Source organism: Furipterus horrens, unplaced genomic scaffold (assembly GCF_987537825.1).
Source record: "Furipterus horrens unplaced genomic scaffold, mFurHor1.1.pri manual_scaffold_2, whole genome shotgun sequence".
NCBI classification, from domain to species: Eukaryota; Metazoa; Chordata; class Mammalia; order Chiroptera; family Furipteridae; genus Furipterus; species Furipterus horrens.
In genome coordinates, this window is record NW_028327172.1 from 77610440 (window position 1) to 77631482 (window position 21043).

Sequence of the window (21043 nt, forward strand, 5' to 3'; positions counted from 1 at the left end):
AACAAATTCAGGAGAAGCTATACAAGTCAGGCACAGTATGTAGAGGCAGAGAGAAACAAAGAGCAAAAACAGGCATGGTCAGTGTTGTTTTAACGATTTAAATGAAGAAATCCCAGAATATCATTAAAATCTAGTCATGTAATGTTAAAGGTTACTACTAGGCCAAAGTTGCACTGTCCATGTACTTTTCCCTTCTACCCTAACTAATGGGCTCTCACTTTGTAATGCCATAATGAAAAAATCACTGATATATATATTTTTAATATTAGAAGCACACCAGAGATAGATTAGTTAGCACTAGCTTGAAGGAGGTTCATTTCGTTTGAGAGGGGGTTATATGGCAGCCCAGAAATAAAGTCATAGACAAATAATATAAATTATACATTAAAAGATTAACATAAACCTGCAGGCTCAAGGAAGCTTCTGAGAACTGCCCAACCTCTGGCTTCACCGGTTGATTCTGAGCAACTTAGTGAAAGTAATAAATAATGTAGTACAGGTATACTGTTTTGTTTTCTATATCTATCAGTTCCACTGCTTAGACCAGAGCTATAAGAAGGCTGATTCTTCTGGTGTACTGAGTAAGTGGACTTGGGTTCAGAAAAATCTAGGTAGCGTGGTGTTCCTTAATTATTCTGTCTGCCTTAACATCACGCAGAACACTGGGCCTGCCCACAGAGAGCAGACCTAGACAGCAGCATCTTACAATAAATTTCTAACTTAGTAAAAAATTAATAGGTTGATATAATTTCTAGCCTAAAGTAATTTCTAATCTAACCATGAATCTGCACATTACCAAATTACTTTGTGCTCTAACATTTCCTCCTTTACTTTCACTTACATTTTCTTGAAAATATTCAGGATGCATGCTTCGAACAAAATGCAAAGCGAACATCAACTGATCAGCCTGAAAGGAATAAGAGATGTTATCTTGCTTTCTCTATATTTGTAGTTTTTGAAAAGCACAGTCCTTAAATTTTGGTTCACAAAATCTGTAGTCTTCAAATTATCTACTTTTATCAAAATAAGAAATGAGTATTCAAAAAATATTTACATAGAACAACACTTCTAAGTTGGGGGTAGGGAGGATAGAGAAAATACTAAAAGTTTTAGAAAAAGTGCTAAGTAAGATTAAAAATCGTTTACATCTCATTAAAAATAAACTGATTTAACTAGTTGAAATCCCACTGTGAGGTTTGAATCAGTCTTCAGTAACCAGATCATTGTAATCTTCTTACCCTTGCATTAGTAATCTTCAATTTGTCATTGTATGTTTAAATAGTCCTAAATAAGCTATTTACTCCCAAATCAAGACAATTTATTTCTAGAAATTTATGCAAAGGGATTATAAATGTCCTCCTAGATTAGCAATAAGAATATTACTGCAAGATTGTTTATAATAGAACAAAAACTGAAACAACCTAAATGTTCAAAAGTCTATCATGAATATTCAAATCCAAATGCACAGCACGACCTATATCGTGAAAGGAGGTGGGATACATTTACAAACATATATGGATATATATCTGCAAATATTTTCGGAAAAACATAAAAATTCTTATCAGTGATTTATCTTTGAGATTACAGGCTACTTCTGTTTCCTTCTCTTCTCTTAGGTGTTTTCTTTTTAATTTTGTAAAGAAAGCTTATATTATTTCTGTTAAAAAAGTAAATGTTTGGGAGTTCCGGCCAAGATGGAGGCGTAGACAGACACGCTGCATCTCCCTCCAGAACTAAGAAGGAATACAACTAGCTCAAAACTAGAAATAACCAGAAGTTCCAGAAAATCAAACTATATGGAATTCCAGCAAACAAAGATATAAAGAAGAAATACTCATCCAGACAGGTAGGAGGGGCGGAGCCGGGGCTGAGGGACGCGGTGTGATGATGGAAGCAGCCGGAGCAGCAGTACGATGGTGGAAAGCACAGTCACACATTTTAAAAAGTCAGGACAGGCACCTGGGGAGCATTCCCAGCTCCTCACAGGACCTCGCAGCTCACGGTCCCAGCACCGGGTAAAATCAAGTCTCATTGCTTCTGACTGTGCAGACCAGAGGGGGTTGGGGGGAGCCAGGAACTGCCAGCCTCAGCAGAGTCCACTTGTTTAAAGGGCCCCCATGGTCCTAGAACGTCCCCAGACACACCCACTCTGAGAACAACAGCCAGGGCAGTAGCTAGAGGGGCACCAGTCCAGTGTGGAAGTGGGAGAGGTGCCCGGAGCGGGGGCGAGTGCTGGGCTGGTGGCATTGTTCCTTCTCAGACCCCTCCCCCACATACAGCGCCAGAACGTGGTAAAATGGGTGGCCCTGTACTGATGAATCCCAAAGGTTCTGCCCCTTACAACAGAACAGGAGCAACAGCTCTACCTGGGATGCGGAGGCAAACAAACACAGGAGCCTGTCAGAATGAGGAGACAGGGAAGTATGGCCCAAAAGGGGAAACGGATCAAAATTCCAGTGGGAGAATTAAGTGACAAGGAGATAGCCAACCTAACAGATGAGGAGATAGACAACCTAACAGATGAAGAATTCAAAACACTGGTGATAAAGATGGTCACAGGCCTGAGAGATATGCTTGAGTATGGCAAATGCATAAGAGAAGAAGTGAAGGCTATGCTCAGTGAAATGAAGGAAAATCCACACAAAACCAATGGTGAAGGGAAGGAAACCAAGGTTCAAATCAATGATTGGGAACATAAGAAAGAAAAAAACAGTCAACCACCGCAGCATGAGGAAGCAAGAATTGAAAAAAAATGAGGAAAACTTCCCAAATTTTGTGAAGGAGATGAACATACAGGTCCAGGAAGCATGGAGGGTCCCGGGTGAGCTGGACCCAGAGAGGACCACACCAGGATGTATCATGATTGAGGTGCCAAAGGTTAAAGATAAAGACAAGAGTCCTAGGGGCAGCAAGAGAGAGGTGGAGAGTTGCCTACAGAGGTGTACCTATAGGGCTATCAGCTGATTTCTCAGAAGACACTTTGCAGGCAGGAAGGGACTGGCAAGAAGTATTCAATGTGATGAAAGGCAACCTGCAACCAGGATTACTCTATCCAGCAAAGCTATCATTTGGAATGGAAGGGCAGATGAAGTGCTTCCCAGACAAGGTGAAGCTAAAGGAGCTCATCATCAACAAGCCATCATTATATGAAATGTCAAAGGGACTTACTTAAGAAAAAGAAGATCACAACTATGGACACTAAAATGACAACAAACTAACAACTATCAACAACTGAATCTAAAAAATAAAAACAAAGTCCAACTAAGGAAACCAGAATAGGAACAGAATCGTAGGTATGGGGATCATTTGGAGGGTTATCAGCTGGGAGGGGGAAGGGGGAGAAATGGGGAAATGGTGCAGGGACTAAGAAGCATAATTGGTTGGTACAGAGTAGTCAGGGGGGAAGTTAAGAATAATATAGGAAAGGGTGAAGCCAAAGAATTTATATGCATGACCCATGGACATAAACTAAGGGGGGGTGGGATTGCTGGAGGGAAGGGGGGTACTGGGCAGAGGGGAGCAAAGGGGAAAAAATTGGGACTACTGTAACAACATAATCAATAAAATATACTTAAAAAATAAAAAAACAACAAAAAAGGTAAATGCTTACTAAAAAAAATCTATTGAAGCACAATTTTTCAAAGTTCTAATTTAAACATTTTATTTAGTCTTTCTCATATAGTAAATAATACATTATTTATATCTAAGATGTATGTATGATTATAAATACAGATATATATAAACATAAGGATAGTAAGATTTGGTTATACAGGAAAAAAAAAGACCCTCCTGTAAATATTACCAGCAAGTGATCTCCCTGTCTGCACTAAAATTATCTCTCTGTAGGGAAGATATAATGTCTTCAATAATACAATACAAAATTGTTTTATAAAAGTATGTTGTGTTAATTTCTATATCAATACAGCAACGACTCAACAGATATCTACTCATTAAGCAAGTAAATACAAAACAAATATGCTCATAACTATAGTGAGTCAGTGAGTTAAAAAAATTCCTCAAAATGTAAAAATAGGAAGCAGATTACCCATTGGTCAGGTGTGCAAAATAAGAAAAAAGGTACAACCAACTACAATACGTATAAAATAGCTACCATATAACTTAAAATATTATAAAAAACAAGGCATGTCATTTGGGAAGATGTATAGTGTTCTTAGGCATTAGAAAGTCAGATTTCAGGTGTGGGGTTGAATAGTGATTAGCTGAATGAGTCACTAAGATGCTTACTTTATAATTTAATGAATATGTGAAATGGTTACAGTAACTGCCTTCATGTAAGGTAAAGAAATAATGATTAAGATAAATAAGACAATAAATGTAATTATTTGGAAGGCTTTATCACTGAATTAATTCATTCTTTATTACAGATATATATAGATACACACATTCATGCACAATTTAACTACATTGATTTAAACGTGAACTGAGGGAGAGTAATGTAATCTCTAGTGTTAATGGAGAGATGGTAAGGACCTGGCAATGTGATTCTCAGATTATCCAATGGAATCCGTGAGCCAAATGTTAACGGTTACTGAGGCCATATTCCAAAATGTTGGGAAAAATGGGCACTTAATATAGAGTTAATAAATGGGTAATGGTGGTTACCCTTCTTTTTGTTTTTTGGTCACAGAAGACCCACTGCCCACGGGGATAAGTATATAATCATAGCTGGGCCAATCACATTATATTGCTCCACCGATACTGCACAAGGGATGCCATATGCCCCAAGCCAGGCCAACCAGGATCTTCTTCTATGTTTTCCAACCTAGAGCTGGCAGAAGAAAGCTATTTTTGGCAGCTGTCTGATTACCCAGCTGTACCAATGAATCATTTTAGCCATAAGTATTAACAATAATATTAGAATAGAGAATAGTGACTTTTAAAAAATCTAAGAATATAATTTATTGAGAGCAGAGAGAAAACGTTATTTTCAATTAATGAAGCAAAATTAAGAATGAATAAATCAACTCAAGGATTTTCTAAATAATTACTTCAGAAAAAAAAAAAAAAAACAACCTGTCAGTATCCAGAGTTAAGAAAATATTTTGGACCTCTAACATTCTTGATCTACACCGGTTATGACGATCAGAAAGTTTGGGTGTTCTAATTCAATTTCAATTTATCTCAGTATACTTAGGTTCTATTACAAAGTACTTTAATATCAAGAGGATATATAATACGCAAAACCTCAAATGTTCACTTACATAATTCACTAGGTGAAATTTAAAAAATTGGTAAGAGATGGTCAACTCCTAGGTGGTAAAATCAGTTACACATTCCATACCATCACAGTACTCTAATAAATGTTTATAACAGTAAAACTGTGAGAGAATTAATAAATATGAAGGAATCTTAAATTCAACTTTATAGATGAAATCAAGTTCACATTTCCACACATAAAGGGTTGTTTCACCCATATCCTATTAGCAAGAAGTCTTCAGCATCAAGTCTAATGGGGTTGAATTTCAGCTCCACCATTCATCTGAGTAACCCAAAGAAAGGTTACTAGTTCTAAATCTTGGTTTTCTCCTTTATATAACAGGACTGTTGTAGGAATTAAATAACAATATATTTAAAGCACTTACACAGTGCCTGGAACACTGTAAGTCTTAAAAGGTGACAGATAACTATCTGCTTTAAATGGATACATTATATAATATTTTTTTAAAATTATTTAAAATATTCTATAAACCCCAGAGTTCTCAGAGACTAAGCAGCAGTGGAAAGTACAATTCATTCATTCCTTCTATTTCTACTCTACAGTGTCCAGTGCTTTCAAATATGTTCATTGAAAAGTATAAAGTAGATGTTACCAAATGAAGAAGAGTCTTGCTTTAGTCTCAAATAAGTTGATATAGCATAGAACTTGAGTATTCTCATTTGTGCTTGAAATTAAATCATTTTGGTGAACAATTTTAAGTATGTTTAACTATCCTACAGAAAAGTCAAAGGGTTAGTCATAATACTAAAAGTTTCAAAGTTATCAAAGCAGAAGAAAATGATCTAAATTATCAATATTAACTTAAATAGACACAGGTTATAAAATGTCTAAACCCCCCAACCAGAGAACTTCCACTTTTATAAGAAAACACATCTGACAAGAAATAATACCAGAATCCAAATTAAATAATTTGTAAGATATATACAATCATAAGAAGCTATTATTTTATTTTTAAAACATAATATTCATCTGAATTTATTCAATCAACTGGCAAATACATTTGGAGAGAGAGGCAGGGCGAGCTGCAGAGGCAAAACTTACAAGGAGTTTGCATGAGAAAACTTCTATTTCATAGCTCACCAAACATGCTTCATATATCTTTTCAGATCTCAGATAATACTTCCAAGAGGAAAGGGAAACAGTAAGAATATGTGTCCAACCAACCCTCCTTCCAACCCTTTTCTGTATTCCCGCCCACTGTAGTTGAACTGAAATGAAGAAATGTTATATAAAGGTACTAACTTGTACAGTTTTATAATCATAAGTTTTGAGAAAATAAATATGCTATTTATCCTATAATTGTCTAAAATACTGAGGTTACTAAAATAAACATGTCTGATCTCTTGAAGAAAAAAAAAAAAAGAATGACAGAGCCAATAATCTGAACTTAAATTGCTAGACAGCTTTCCACATTTGCTTTACTCTATTTAAAGTTGAAATTTCTTCTACAAAACAAGTCAATCATTTTTTATTCCAGGTCAAGTTGCTTTCACTTCAATGTGATGTGAATATTAATAATCCTAACCTCTCCCTAGTTTGAGAGTCCAGTGTTGCCATACTGCTGTCACCGACTAACCAGCACAACCAGCTTTCGAAAGAAAGTCTGGCAAGCAATTTAATGTGGTGCTGAGGACTGAACACCCAAAAAAATTTCACTAAAATATGAAATTGGTTCCATTCTAAATGATATTATACTGCCAAATCTTAGAAATGTGCCTTATTGCTTTACAATTAATGTGCTTTCTGAATTGTTTCACCACTAAAACTCTATGGACTGCTGAATTCATGTTTAATAAGTTTAATATTATACTAAAATGAGTTTTACAAAACAGATATCACATCATCAATTAAAAACATGTCTTAAGAATTATAAACTATAGCTTTTTTAAAAAGTGATTTTAGCTATTCATAACACAAAAGTATTACTGAAGACAGGCAATGAAAAATTCCAGTTGGGTACTAAAAATGTTAGGAATGTTAAGAATGTTAAGCCTTACAAGCTTGCCCTTACTGCAACAAAATGTTGGCTTTGGCATATCTTAAATATATTTTTAAAAGGTAAAGTGACTTAAAAGAAGTAACCCTTTCTATACTTCATTGATAATTTAAATAATTTTGATACTGAATACTTATTATATCTTGAATATTTATATTATTAAAAATAAAATAAGAATACACAGTAGAAATATATAGGTTAGAAATAAACAAGAAACTCCTATAAGAAAATTTGGACTTAACTGGTATCCAAAAATATATTATTAATAAAGTTATGAAACATCTTTAAAAAACATAAAAGCTACTAATTTTTAAATAAATAAAAAGTTTATGTTATCTTTTGACTTAAAATATTTTTCAAGAATAATATTTATTTATAACATATCTATTTTCAAAAAGTGTTTGGGAGCACTTTAAAATAACTGCATCCCATTATATTTTCATAAATCACAGTCTATTTTAGTGCAGAGGACTTGAAAGTAGAAAAGCATTAAATATATTATTAGGAGAGTGACCAAAATGAAACTTTGCAACCTTAACACATTCCCAAGAAAATAAAAAAGGTTAAAGCCACACACTAAAAAAACTCTCACCATACAAATTCAATTACATAGAAATCAAAAAATAAATTAAATGATAAAAAAATAACATATAAAAACAATATAATAGACTTGTTTTATAAAGCAAAGCTTATTCTTTAAAATACCAAGAGAAAGGACAAATATAGCAAAGAGATAAAAGTGGCAAATAATAGAGGAAAGTAAAAATAAACAACTTTAATAAAAATACAGAGAAGAATTTTAAATATGATATTTATAAACTACAACTTGGTAAACATTAAAAATTGAGAATATCCAAGGATGACAAAGACACAAGGAAGGAGGTAGCGTTCTTACTCTGTGGATAAGAGAATTAACTGGTAAAGAACTTAAGGAAGGCAATTTGATAACATTCAACACAATTTCAAAAGTGTATATCCAGCAATTATGTTATATTTCATTGAGAAATCTACTGAATAGGAAAACCTACTTACACATGTACATGAAGATGAATATACTGCACTCATAATAGCAAAAAATAAATAATCTAATATCCACCAATAAAGCAGTAGTTATACAAATTAGCATATAACCACATTATGGAATACCATACAATCACTAAGAATAATGAGGTTAACATATTTATGATTATGGGAAGATCTTCAGGACCTACTGCAACAAGAGATGCAAAAGAACAAAATATATAGTTAAGGAAAATTAAAAACTACGTATTTGCACACATTAATATGAAGAGAAAGGAAATGGACTATAAAAAGCAAGTAAAACTTTTAACTGTTTTACTCCAATGAAGGAGTAAAAGTTGAAGGAGAGAATGAAATAACTCTTTAAGGTTTTTTTCTATATAGTTCCACAAACTTTGAGACTCTTCGGAAATATTTTTTTAAGTTTTTGTATGTGTAATAAAAGTTTTAAAGTATTACATGACAACTATGCATTATACAAATGTTAGCAGTATCTGAGATCTATAATTGATGAAATTCTACTAATATGTCATTCTCCTATCTTAAGATCACAGCCTTTTAGTGATATTTGAAATCATTGGCTTGTGATTCCTAATTGTACACAAGTTAAATACAGGGCCAAACAGACAATTTTTTAAATGACTGAAAAGAAAAATTATAAATCTGCAGTCCTCATTAAAGAAGAAACTGTGCAGAAATACTCAACTATAATTTTTTTAACTTCCAATAATATCCTTTATAGAAGTCCTGAAAGAAAGGCATTTTGAAGGATTTATTCTCTATCTCAAGTAAAGATCCTCAACAATATCGCCCTAATCCTAAAAATTACTGTCCCTTTCTAAAGAATATGTTAACTATAACTTTTTCAAGATTTTCTAAGAAGCCTATATAATTGGACCATAACAACTCTATTTCTCACTTAGGTGTCTTTACAAAGCTCTTCTTCAACATATCTTAAGCAATACCCAAGAACTGATATATTTTTTAAATTCCTAAATGAAAAGCCTCTGCATTGTTTGCAATATTTAAAAGTTTCTAAAATATGTTTCATTGTATATTCCTCTGTGGGCCTTATAATATAAAGACTTCCATGACAAATTTCTCTCAACTCAGAATCAAGCATTAGTTTACTTTAAGACCAGGAATAGAAGACAGTTTTGTCCCCTACCTAAGGGACGTTTGGAGACATCCAGAAATTTTTTTTTTTTTTAACAACTAAGGGAAAGAAAATACTACTGGTGTGAGTTGTCAGAGGCCAGAGAACAGCAACCCACAACAAATAATACTGTGGCCCAAAGTGTCAATATTGCTGTATTGCTGAGTTTGAGAAACCCCAGCTAGAAAACAACCTACATAACATCATGGTTTCCTCCTTCAGTGGTTACTGGGATTTCTGGAGCTAAGTCAGCTAACACAGTGTTTGCTCTCCCTTCTTCACAGGTCACTTTTCTCCCTACCCTATCCCTAAATGCTACAAGACATTCTAGACAGTCACAACTATTATTTTGGAAAAACATCAGAAATGGCAATCCCAATACCTTTCTAGAAGGTAAACAGTTACATACTTTAACTGTAATACTATATTAAATCAAAGGTCAGGTAGTATTTTATACGTAAAAAACATAACATTGCTTACCTTAAATAGACAACGGCATATATATTCATATACCATATGTTTTAATGAGCTGATAAGAGACTGAATTCGCTGTTCTGTACTTTCGGAATCCTGTAAATTAAAATTTGAAAATGAAGAAAATGCATAAAGATTTTATTAAAAGGTACTCCATAGTTTAATCATGCTTATCAACGGTTCCTCCAGACTCAAAGCTGATTCTCGAACAATTATCTTTGGCAATCAAATTCAAAGGACTAAACAAATAAGCATATTAAACTTGTACACTGATACAATTTTTAAAATGGCATCTTTTTCTTTAATGTATAGAGCTTAGAAAACTATAGGCCCAAAATGGCATCACTTGTGCTAAAGTCCATGATAACAAACCTAGATTTAATACCTGACCTAACTGTGGTTTTGACATTCACCAGAAATGTAATCTTTATGAACCAGTCTAGAATTTTCTTCTGGTCAAACACTAGTAAGGTAACTTGTCACAGGCGTAGTTCATTCCCTGTCCCCTGCCAAAGGAAGAAGATGCAATCTGCATGATAAAACCCTTGCCATTCTCTTCCTCCATAAAAGATGAAGTCCTGGACTAAAAAATCCTTTCTTTTCTTTTCCTAACAGATCCTCCGACCCACCCTTCTTCCCATAAAAACTTCCCATTTTGTACAGCCTAAGAGTGCCCTCTACTTGCTATGTGGGTTGCTGCCTAATTTATGAAGCATTTAATAAAGTCAATTAGATCTTCAAATTTACTTGGTTAAATTGTTTGACAGTCAAAAGTTTTAATAAATAAACACTATAATCAATTTCCAATAACACAATATGAGTTTGCCTATACCACATTGATTCCTAGGGGTGGAGGTAGAAGAGAGAGAGTATAAGGGGAAAAAATGGTAATGGAAAAAATACAATAAAAAAACAAACTATTAAAAAAAATACTACATCAGTCTGGGTTAAACCCATCTCATTATGTCTAGTATCATTACCAATCCAGCCCCACAACAGTATAAAGAATTTATACCCTATAAAGAACCACCCTATAAAGAATTTTCTCATCCTCAATATAAGAACCTAAACAATCTTAAACCATGCCCTCCAGGTTGAATAAGGAGGAGCAATAACTTTGATATTGGTGCTATAAAAGCACATACATACCTTTAGTGTTTTTATTTGCTTCTGTACTTCCATTGTACATGACTGCCATAATTTGAAAAATATCATTAATGGCTACTTCCTTTGACTCATGAAGAGTGACTTGGGTAGGAATGGGGGAGGAGGTTATGAAGGCTGGTCTTTCCCCTACGTGTGACATAAGTTTTAAGTCTCACTCCAGGAGTAACTGAAGAATACACGCTTTCCAGAGTTCAACTGAGGTATAACATTTAAACTAAATGTGTTTGCTTCCTTAATTATAATTGATAAGATGACATGGAAAAAACCAATAAAATAGTTTAGTCCGTTTAGAGAAACACATCCAAGATGAGCACTGTAATGTGGGAAACTGGTAAAATTGTCATGAACTGAGCACTGAGATGCATTAAACCTAGGTTTCTGTCCTTGTTAGTAGCATGTTCTAACTGAGAGAGCTCACTGTTACTAGTTCATATGGCAAACACTCCTCTCCATTTCACTGCTTATTATCAAAGATTGCATGTGAAATTGAAACTTGGATCCACTAAAAGATACTCTATTGTGAGACATAGTAAAGTACTGACAAGAGCCAATGGATTTTCAAATCATTGGAAAGTAAGTTTTTTACTCTGCTTATTTAAAACTTAAAATAAATTCAAATGCACAAACACAAGTACACACAATCGCACGCACGCGCGTGCGCGCACACACACACACACACACATAAAGGTTAATGTTCCTCAGTGGACATATTATCACAGAACTATTATTGTTACTGAAAAGATACTGAGTTATAACCTTTTCTAAAGAGTAAATAACCAATATTCTTACTAAGTTTAGTGAGAATTACTAACCTATTTATCAGTTCTCCTATCAATTTAGTCACTGACTTTAACATGAATATTTTTGACTGTGTAGTACTAAGTAATATATGAGAAATTTTAAATGCAAAAATATAAGCATAAATGACTCTCTAGTTTTATCTGCTGACATAGTGAATTATAAAATGTCAATCATATATTATGAACCAATGCTCACACAGTTTATACCATTGTTTTTTGTAAAAATGCCTGTGCCAGTACATTTTATAAATGTTTTGATTAAATTTAACCTATTCTAACATTCAAAATATTTTTTAAAAACTAAGGTCCAAAACTGCAATTATTTATTCTTCTGCCTTTCCCCTTCCTTTGGACAAACACTAGATTCTTGAAGTAACAAATATACATGACAGAAATGCTTATCTTGTCTACCATGACTGAGTAGACAGATTTTTGTTAACAAAACATACCCCAAAGCATCAGCTCTTCATTTTATTTCAACTTTGAATATAAGGACCACTTCAAATGAGATATATTAGTGAAAAAAATCAGTAAAACTTTAATTATTTATAATCCAGTGTTTTCTGAAATAACTCATTCATGAAAATAGTAATTAGCCAAGCTAATGAAAAAAATAATTTTTGTCCTGTTTTGTTCTCTGATTATATTATATAACCCAATACTAAGAAAAATATCTAACAGTGAGTCTGCAATAAACACTAACAGAATAATCTTTTCTCAAAAAAAAAATTTTAAGTAAGCCTATTTAAATATAACATTTTGTTCCCTTATTTAACCAAAAGAAAAAATTACTCTCCCCTCAAAAAATAATTTAAAAAAAACCCATCTATATCAGTATTTTACCAAATGCAAGAATTATAAAGAATAATTAGATAAATTGTGTCTTATAAAAGTATTCTGGAAAAAAACTAAAAGGTAAAATAAAAATTCAAAATATTTGCAACATATGACAATGGTGTAATGTCCACAATATGTAAGAGTATCTTAAAACTCAATTTTTAAAATATTAGTAGTATAGGATAAAAAAATTCACCAAAGAAATACAAATATAATCTTATATTTATAAGTAATATTTATCTTATAAATGATCAGACTTGCAAATACAATAAAATATTTCTCAATTATCTAGAAGTACAATTACTTTATAATAATTATAAATATTTAACATTTATAATATTAAATTGTAATATCCAATGTAATGAATTTATAATATCCATTGTTAAGGTGTAAATAGAAAAAAGGATTCATAATATTCACTGTTAATGTGTAAACAGAAAAAAATCACCCATTGCATCAATTTAAGATACTAATAGCATATACTTTAAAAGGATAATTAGGTAATGTGCAAAGCTTACAAATGTGCACTTTTGCCTATTTAAATAAGAATTTAACTAGTAAAAAAAAGAACTAGGAAAAATAATAATTGGAGAAGTGAAACACTAAAAAAAGAAAAAATCAAAACCTTATAAATTTCTGTAGCTGTTTTAAAATATAACCCCCCAATTTTGTGACACCTCTTCCATCAAGAGGTAAAGTCTATTTCCTCATCCCCTTGAATCTGGGTAAGCTTATGACTACTTTAACCAATAGAACACAGTGGAAATGATGTAGTCACAAGGCTAGGTTATAAAAGGCGATTCCGCTTCTCCCTTGCCCTCTGGGATACAGGTTTGGTGCTCTAAGACATAATATGAGAAATCCAACTGCTCTGCTGGGAGGAAGCTAAATTTCATGGCTAATTGCCAAGTCATCCCACCAAGGCACCAGCCATGCAAGTGAAGTCTCTCCCACACCCAAATTTGACTCTCAAGTCTTTCTAACTGAGGTCGTCAACGTTGTTAAGCAGAGATAAGTCATTCCTGTTCTGCCTTAACCAAATTCCCCACAGAATCCACAAGTATAAGAAAAATAGTTTTAATCTGCCAATTTTGGTAATCGTATAATTTTTAGCACCACTAACCAGAACAATGTCCATATAGGAAGTAAAGTGTGGTACAGTGTCACAATCTCTCAATAATATTTTGTAGTTTTATACTGATTGACAAAAAGTTGTCTACATATACTAATACTTTTTTCAAGGACAGTATGAACCTTGTTGGTTAAAGCAATTTAAATTGGTTAATACAGCCTTCCTCCATTAGAATATAAACTTGATAAAGAAGTATGCACTCCTGTATCTCCATGATCTAAAACAATAAATGCCACATCTTAAAGCTTCGAACAACAAGGATATACAATAAAACTTTAATTGTTGTTTTCCCCAAGCAGTAGGAGTATGTGAGTAATTTCATATCTTTATACTTTCCTAACTCATCTGGGTTTTTTTTTTTTTTAAATGATCATCTACTACTTTTAAATTTATACTAGGAACATAAATTATTTCTAGTAAGAAGACTGTCACATTAGGACAGTGTGTTAAGAACATAAAATACAATTCAGGAGCTACTTTCTTTTAAATATAGTTTAAAATTGTTACATGTGGTCTTTTGATGTATAATTACAAATAAGTTTGCTCAGGAAATTATTGTTATATATTCATCATCAGTAAAGCGATTGCTCTTATTCAGACTCAGCTACAGGGTAACCAATAGCATACCTGTTTGTTTTGCAGAGCTCGCTGGAAAAGTCGAAGAAATGCAGCCAAACTAAAACGGTACATGTTATTAATTTTGGACAAGTCAGAGATAATGAAGTACATTCTACTGGCACTCTCTGCCAGAGGAAGATAGGCATCCCGCTCCTGTGGATAATTAATTGGGAGGAATAAAAAATCTGAGTAATAGTGCTTTACTGCCACCTACAGACCACTATGCACATATCCAGCTACAGCCTTACTATTTGTACATACACCCAACAAATGAAGATGACAAATACAGAATTTTAAAACTATAAGGAATAGTAGCATGATCCAGTTTTTATTTTTATGAAACTGATGGCAATATATATTTAAAGACTTCTCTACCCCTCATATTACAAAGTTAGAAGTGGTTCATGGATTGACCTTAATCAGGAGCAAGAGCACCTGTATTAGGGGAAGAGGGGAAAGTGCAATTTTTGATTTCAAAATAGAACCAGTTTGAGTAATGCAAAAGGGCATGGCACTACTAGGCTAGGCCTGCAGCAGAAAAAAGTGAGAACTATGAATCTAGTGTATGAGACTAGTGTCAGCAAGGACATTGATGTAACTAGAGCAAAGAAGACTGTAACAGAGGGACACATTAAGATAATAAAGTACCTAACATTGCAGAACATAAGCATAGGAAGAGCCAATAACCACAGGGGCTTTGATTCTGACTGAAGGTAAAGGATGATAAAAATGAGAGGATGCTAGGATTAAATGGTCTTATGGTTCTGAATATAACTCTGAGAAGACTTGCCATGTCATTCTGATCAAAGCACTAGGATTACAAATATGACACTTGTAAAATTATGCCTGTGTCTCAGCAATGTCTGTTAAGAAAAAGAAAGAGATTTCAGACCTCTTTTGGTACAAATGACAGTTGTGACATCTGCAAAAGTTTAGAGAAGGTGGGATAACTGGATTAGAAGCGAGCTGTAAGTTTGCTCTTATTCTAGTTTCTACAGAGCTCTTTTTCAAATGAAAAAGTAATAATATATCATTGTAAAATTTTAGCAAGGGTTGAGAAACACAAATAAAAATTTGAAAAATTATTGAGGTGAATGGTAAAAAATTAAAGATGTCAAGGAAGACTAATGTCAGTTTGGAGCCTGCAAATTGAGAACAACATTAATCTGCTTGGTTGTCTGATTTTCTTCAAGCAAATCTCAGTCACCAAAATGTAGCAGAGGAAAATATATATTGTACTAATAGAGGGCTGAAATTTTACAAAAGGAAATATCAGAAAGAGTTAAAAAGGATTTTAATCATTTGTAAGAAAGTAGTTCAGAGACCATCACAATCACATAGTCAAGAATAAGCAGGTAAAAAAGTAGCTTATATATCTTTTAATTAATATATTTAACTTGCCTTAAGTTTCAAGAACAACAAGGATGCTTTAACAGTAATATTCAATAGGCTCATTATATATTTCAATACAAAACTATCGCTCTAGAACTTCAGATAGTGTTATACCACTGACCCAAGATGGCAGAGGAGTAAGTGGAAGCTACCTTAACTTCCTCCCAGGACCCAACTGGAATCACAACTAAATTATAAGAAAATGATCCTGAATAACCAAGTGAACAATAGCTAGAAAGAATCCTTATAACCACGGACAGACAGAAGAAGCCACATCATCACAAGAAGACTGGTAAGGAGTGCAGAGGAGGTGCAAGAGGACTGGCTGGGCTCCCGCAGGTGGCAGCTGAAGTGCTGGAGGGATATTTCAGCGGCTGGGGGTTCCCCCCGAGAAGTGTGTGGTCTAAACCCCAAGTTGGGCTCCCCACCCTACAGCACCAGCACTGGGAAAGGAACCCAAACAACATACAGCTATGAAAAGCAGCAGGGTGTCTGCCCACCAGGGAGAGACAGCTGGAGACGAAGACAGCCTGTTAAAGGGGCCAATGAACAAAACTTCATATGCAGCCACTTACCCTGGGCTCCAGCAGACGAAGGGCAGAGTGGACTAGAGACATGTGGGGAGAGTCTGGGGCTAATGGCTCTGAGAACTGAAGGAAAAGCCATGAAGATCCCTGTGCTGACTCATCCCCTATACTGTAGGAGTCATCTTGCTCAGGCAGACCACTCCTCTCCAAAAGGCATCAGCTTGAGGGGAAGCAACAGCCCCACCCACCAGAATTACTCTGCCACAGGCTGTGGTTCTTAAACCTGGTAGCTGAAGAGTACAGCTAAAATACATTCACGAATTAATCCAATAGAAAGCCTGCAGGAAGAGACAGATCAATGGGAGTTCTGAAATTATAGCTGACGCTCCCCCAGGCCAGGTACTGATAAAAGCTGGCCTTTGTGGCAGGCTGGTTTTTTCTGCACACACCTAGGCCCAGCAGAGGAAACAACAAGCTATGTATGGCTGATAGCTCCAAACAGGTTGCCCAGGGCCAGTCACAGGCAGGGGTTAATAAGGCCCGCACCAGAGTCTTGCAGATCTAACTAATACATAAAAACAAACACAAAGAAACAGACAGAATGGGAAAACAAGGAAACAGGACCCAAACGAAAGAACAAGAGAATTCTCCAGAAAAAGAGCAGATGAAATGGAAGCAAGCAATTTATCAGACAGTGTTTAGAGTAATAAGGATACTCAACAGCATGAAAAAACACATTGAAACCATAAAAAAGGACCAGTTGCTAATAAAGAATGCAATATCTGAAACAAATAATACACTGGAAGAAATAAAGAGTAGGTTAGATGAAGCAGAGGATCGGTTCAGTGACCTGGAAGGTAGAAAAAATGCCAAAGCAGAACAGCAAAAAGAAAAAAGAATTCAAAGGAATGAGGAGAGCTTAAGAAACTTTTGGGATAACATGAAGCATAACAACATCCACATTATGGGAATACCAGAAGGGGAAGAGAGTGAGCAAGGAATCAGGAATGTACTTGAAGAAATAATGACCAAAAACTTCCCTAGTATGGTGAAAGAAAAAGACATTAGTCCAGAAAGCTCAGAGCCCAGAAAAAAGTGGGCCCAAAGAGGCGTACACCACAACAAATTATAATTAAAATGACATGGGTTAAAGATAAGGAGAGAATCCTAAAAGCCACAAGAGAAAATCAGGTAGTTACATACAAGGTAGCACCAATTAAACTGTCATCTGATTTCTCAACAGAAACATTTCAGATCAGAAGGAAGTGGCAAGAAATATTCAAGGTGATGAAAAGCAAAGACCTACAGCCAAGGATACTTTACCCAGCAAGGCTGTCATCTAAAATCAAAGGAGAAATAAGGGGCTTCCCAGACAGGAAAAAGCTAAAGGAGTTTGTTACTACCAACCAGTACTGTAACAAATGTTAAAGGGCCTGCTTTAAGAAGAAGAAGAGAAAAAAAAAAAAAAAAAGAAGAAGAAGAGAAAGAGACCCATTTCTGATCAAAAGATAATAAATCCCTTTCAGACTGAAAATAAAGGAATTGAAGAAGATATTTCATGCAAATGAAAAGGGAAAAAGTTGGGGTAGAAACAATTATATACAACAAAATAGACTTTAAAACCAATGCTACAGCAAGAGACAAAGAAGGATACTACATAAGGATAAAGGAAACAATCCAACAAGAGGATATAACTCTAGTTAACAATTATGTACCCAACATAGGAGCACCTAAATATGTAAAGAAAATCTTGATAGAAATAAAGGGAGAGATTGACAGAAATACAGTCATAGATGGGGATTTTAAAACCCCACTGACTTCACTGCATAGATATTTCAGGCAGAAAATCAATAAGTAGACAGCTGCCTTAAACAACACACTAGATGAAATGAATTTAATTGATATCTCCAGAGCATTTCACCCCAAAGCAGCAGAATATACATACTTTTCAAATGCATATGGATCGTTTTCTAGGATAGACCATATGTTAAGAAGATTGAAATCATATCAAGCATCTTCTCTGACCACAACGCTATGATACTAGAAATCAATCACAAGAACAAGACTGAAAAACACAAAGATATGGAAGCTAAATAACATGTTATTGCATAAGGAATGGGTCAACAACATGATCAAAAAAGAAATCAAAAGATACCTTGAAACAAATGAAAATCAGGACACAACAATCCAAAATCTGTGGGACACTGGGAAAGCAATCCTAAGAGGGTTATTCATAGCATTACAGGCCTATCTCAAAAAAAAAACAAGAAAAAGCTCAAATAAACAATCTAACTTTATACTTGAATGTGAAAAAGACAAAAAAACAAAGCCCAAAGTGAGTAGAAGGAAGGAAATAATAAAGATCAGAGCAGAAATAAACGAAATGGAGTCTAATAAAACAATACAATAGATCACTGAATCCAAGAGGGAGTTCTTTAAAAAGATAAACAAGATTGACAAACCTCTAACCAAACTCACCAAGAAAAAAAAAAGGACCAAAATAAGTAAAATCAGAAATGAAACAGGAAAAATAACAACTGACACCAAAGATCTACAAAGAATTTTAAGAAAATATTATTAACAACTACATGCCAACAAACTGGACAACCTGGATGAAATCGATAAATTCTTAGAAACAAACATACTTCCAAAACTAAATCAGGAAGAATCAGAGAATCTAAATATAGACAGATTACACACTGTGAAATTAAAGAGGTAATCAAAAAGCTCCCAACACACAGAAGTCCTGGACTGGATGGCTTCACATGTGAATTTTACCAGATCTCCTAGAAGAACTAATACCTCTCCTTCTCAAAGTATTTCATGAAACTCAAGAGGAGGGAAGGCTCCAAAACTAATTTTATGAGGCTAGTGTTATCCTTATTGCAAAACTAGATAAAGACACTACAAAGAATGAAAATTATAGACCAATATCCCTGGTGAATGCAGAAACTAAAATCCTGAACAAAACATTAGCAAATCAAATACAGCAATGCATCAAAAAGATCATACACCATGATCAAATGGGATTTATTTTGGGATGGCAAGGCTGGTACAATATGCACACATCAATAAATGAGATTCACCACATAAACCAAATGAAAGATAAAAACCACATGATCGTATCAATAGATGAGCAAAAAGCATTTGATAAACTCCAACACCGATTTATTATAAAAACTCTCAGCAAAGTGGGAATAGAGGGAACATACGTAAACATAAAAAAGGCCGTATATGACAAACCCACAACCAGCATCATACTCAATGGGCAAAAACTAGAAGCGTTCACCTAAGCTCGGGAACAAGACAGAAATGTCTGCTTTCACCTCTTATTCACCACAGTCCTGGAAATTTTAGCCACAGCAATCAGACAAGAAGAAAGAAAAGGCATCCTAACTGGAAAGGAAGAAGTAAAACTGTCATTATTTGCAGATGACATGATACTCTACATAGAGAACCTCAAAGATTCCACCAAGAAACTACTAGAACTAATAAATGAATTCGGTAAAGTAGCAGGATACAAAATTAAATCCAGAAATCAGTTGTATGTTTATATACCAATAATGAACTAACAGAGAGAGAAATTAAGAAAACAATCCCATTCACAATTGCTTCTAAAGAATAACAGGAATAAACCTAACCAAGGATGTAAAAAGACAAGTACTCGGAAAATTATAAGACACTGAAGAAAGAAACGAAGAAGATACAAATAAGTGGAAGCACAAACCGTGTTCATAGGTAGGAATAATTAACATCATTAAAATGTCCATACTACCCAAAGCAGACTATAGATTCAATTCCTATCAAGGTTCCAACAACTTATTTCAGATACCTAGAACAAATATTTCAAAAATTTATATGGAACTACAGAAGGCGCCACATAGCAACAGCAATCCTGAGAAAGAAGAACCAAGTTGGAGGATCACACTACCTAATAATAAAACTATACGGTAAGGCCATAGTAATCAAAACAGCATGGTATTGGGTCAAAAAACAGACACATAGATCAATGGAACTGAACAGAGAGCCCAGAAGTATACCCACACCTTTATATCAATTAATATTTAACACAGGAAGCAAACACAAACAATAGGTTAAAGGTTGCTTATTCAATAAATGGTGTTGGGAAAATGGACAGAAATGTGCAGAAAAATTAAACTAGACTACATTCTTACACCACACACAGGAATATATTCAAAATGAATCAAAGAGTTAAATGTTAAGTTCAAAACCATAAAAGTGCTAAAAGAAAACATAGGCAGCAAAATCTTGGACACTGCTCACAGCGATATTTTATCGAATATATCTCCCAGGCAAGGGAAAGAAAGAAAAGAAAGAAATGGAAGGAAGGAAGGAAGGAAGGAAGGAAGGAAGGAAGGAAGGAAGGAAGGAAGGAAGGAAGGAAGGAAGGAAGGAAGGAAGGAAGGAAGGAAGGAAGGAAGGAAGGAAGGAAGGAAGGAAGGAAGGAGAAAGAAAAAGAAAGAAAGAAAGAAAGAAAGAAAGAAAGAAAGAAAGAAAGAAGGAAGGAAGGAAGGAAGGAAGGAAGGAAGGAAGGAAGGAAGGAAGGAAGGAAGGAGAAGGAAGGAAAGAAAGAAAGAAAGAAAGAAGGAAGGAAGGAAGGAAGGAAGGAAGGAAGGAAGGAAAGAAGGGAGAAAGGGAGGGAGGGAGGAAGGAAGGAAGGAAGG

At 34.4% G+C, this 21043-nt stretch overlaps 1 protein-coding gene across 1 annotated transcript in view; it reads right to left on the reverse strand.

Annotated features, from left to right (window-relative positions):
* LOC150018864 (cytoplasmic dynein 2 heavy chain 1) overlaps positions 1-21043 on the reverse strand; it is a 283446-nt gene that overhangs the window by 115428 nt on the left and 146975 nt on the right. The window contains exons 69-71 of the mRNA XM_090265892.1: positions 14449-14592; positions 9892-9981; positions 842-907 (exon numbers count right to left, since the gene is read on the reverse strand). Of these exons, the coding sequence (XP_090122018.1) occupies positions 842-907; positions 9892-9981; positions 14449-14592 (300 nt within the window). The remainder of the gene's footprint in view (positions 1-841; positions 908-9891; positions 9982-14448; positions 14593-21043) is intronic.